Raw genomic sequence first — 2,486 nt, 5'->3', positions numbered from 1 at the left:
GTGTTTGTGTGTGTGTGTGTGTGTGTGTGTGTATATGTGTATGTATGTGTGTGTGTGTGTGTGTGTGTGTGTGTATGTGTGTGTGTGTGTATATGTGTATGTATATGTGTATGTATGTGTGTGTGTATATATATATATTTATATATGTGTGTATATGTATATGTGTGTGTGTATATGTGTATGTGTGTGTGTATGTGTGTGTGTATTCCGTACCCACTGTATATATATATATATATGTGTGTATGTGTGTATATGTATATGTGTGTGTATATATATATATTTATATATGTGTGTATGTGTGTATATGTATATGTGTGTGTATATGTGTATGTGTGTGTGTATATGTGTATGTGTGTATGTGTGTATATATGGCCCTTTCCCATCATATATATTGCATAAATCCAGTCCAGTCGGTGGCGGTAATGCACCTATAAGCTGGTTTGCCAACCGCCAATAAACACCAAAGAAGAAGAAGAAGCAGAAATCGATGCAGACCATCTATATTATAGTGTGTGAAGGAGATTTAATGACCTTTTCAATCACAGCGAGATTTATCTTGCTTTTGTGTCTTCTGTTCGTCCTCCTCATCGGACTGTGATGAGCAGATGATTATTACACAGATGGCGGCGGTGAAAGAGGAGCGAGAAGACGCGAGGGCTGCAGAAGCGTTCAGAGGCACACACACAGGTTACACTTTCATCTTCATCAGAATGTCTGCTTCTACACAAGTGAGCGATATTTGTGAAAATGTCATAATTGAAGCCGTGTGTTTTACATGGAGCTGTCTCATTTACTCATTTACTTGCCTCCTACTTTTAATGTTGGAAGAAATCAGATGCATTGCTGGGCAATAACCACTCATTGGTATTCTATAATATTTCCCTAATGACAGTTTTATGACTTATAGATATGTTATACAGAATGAGGCGTTACGTCACGATCTTTTCACTCGCGTTGCATTTCGGGAAGGCGCCGCTATCCGTTCCCATGGTTACTCCTCATTCTGTTTTTTGCAGTGCATGACGTCAACATACCTTATTTACACTGCGTTACCTCCGGCGCCTCGATGCGCTGGAACCTGCTCTAGAACCGCTCTCGCGATACTTTGATGTGATACACCGAGCAGTCTGAACACACCTGCGTCCTGGCCGGACTTGCCATTGGGCTTGAATGGGCTGCAGCCCAGGGGCCCCGCCTTAACCCGTTTACATTTGTTCAGTTATGTGCCAGTCAGACATTATTAGCCGCATTTCAACTGCGCGCACGAGCCAGCCGGGGCTCCCAGCCTCCAACTACACCATCCCAAGCCATACTCAAACAGCAGAAACTGGAATTTATCTTTTTTTTCACATAGAAAAGGGACACCCGTATTAAATCACGTCTGCGCTGCGCCGAACCGCCGATTAATTTGTGATCACATGGAATTAAAACCTTATTCCTTAAAAATAAGGTTTTAATAATTTTAGTAGTAGTAGCCTGTTAGTGAAAGTGACGTGGCCAGGTATGGTGACCCGTACTCGGAGTTAGTGCTCTGCATTTACCCATCCACCGCAGTCCTGGTACTGAAGGTAGAAGAGAGCGATGTACACTCACATTCACGAGACTCGAACCCACAACCTTTGGGTTACGAGTCCAACTCTCTAACCATTAGGCCACAACTTCCTCCATTAGGTTACAATGTCTTCAAGTTAAACCGAACTTTTATTTTGACGGGTTGCCGTGAATACCTTTACATTTCTGTGTGTGTGTGACATGAGGATAGTTTTACTCAGATGCTGATGAAGTGACTCTCAGAGCAGTTCTGGAGATGTTGTTCATGTGTTTATGTCCTCATTAGTGAGAGGCAGAGGTTAATATCACCGCAAGCGTCACGAGCGTTTCAGTACGAGTACTACACAACACCGCGCGTCTGCGCCATTCATTAACACAGAGACACACAGAATTCATATTTAAATATGAATCGTTTTGCGGCTTAATATTTACAAATACTAGAGGGAGTGTGCTCACGTGTGTGTGTGTGTGTGTGAGAGTGTGTGTGTGTGTGTGAGTGTGTGTGTGTGTGTGTGTGTGTGTGTGTGTGTGTGTGAGTGTGTGTGTGTGTGTGTGTGTGTGTGTGTGTGTGTGTGTGTGTGTGTGAGAGAGAGTGTGTGAGAGTGTGCGTGTGTCTGTGTGTGTGCGTGTGAGAGTGTGTGTGAAAGAGTGTGTGTGTGTGTGAGAGAGTTTGTGTGTGTGAGAGAGTGTATGTGTGTGTGTGAGAGAGTGTGTGTGTATGTGAGTGTGTGTGTATGTGTGTGCGTGTGAGAGTGTGTGTGAGAGTGTGCGTGTGTGTGAGAGAGTGTGTGTGTGTGTGTGAGAGTGTGCGTGTGTGTGTGTGAGAGTGTGTGTGAGAGTGTGTGTGTGAGAGAGTGTGAGAGTGTGCGTGTGTGTGTGTGTGCGAGTGTCCGTGTGTGTGTGAGTGAGAGAGAGTGTGCGTGTGTGTGAGTGAG

At 44.0% G+C, this 2,486-nt stretch overlaps 1 protein-coding gene across 2 annotated transcripts in view; it reads left to right on the top strand.

Annotated features, from left to right (window-relative positions):
• Positions 1-442: 442 nt before the first annotated feature.
• LOC107568753 (gastrula zinc finger protein XlCGF57.1-like) overlaps positions 443-2,486 on the top strand; it is a 28,415-nt gene continuing 26,371 nt past the window's right edge. For both annotated transcript variants that reach the window (XM_016254749.1, XM_016254748.1), the window contains exon 1: positions 443-687. In XM_016254749.1, the coding sequence (XP_016110235.1) occupies positions 606-687 (82 nt within the window). In that variant the 5' untranslated portion in view covers positions 443-605. The remainder of the gene's footprint in view (positions 688-2,486) is intronic.

This window comes from Sinocyclocheilus grahami, unplaced genomic scaffold (assembly GCF_001515645.1).
Source record: "Sinocyclocheilus grahami isolate Dianchi unplaced genomic scaffold, SAMN03320097.WGS_v1.1 scaffold1278.1, whole genome shotgun sequence".
Taxonomy (NCBI): Eukaryota; Metazoa; Chordata; class Actinopteri; order Cypriniformes; family Cyprinidae; genus Sinocyclocheilus; species Sinocyclocheilus grahami.
This window is presented reverse-complemented; position numbering and strand designations above follow the sequence as displayed.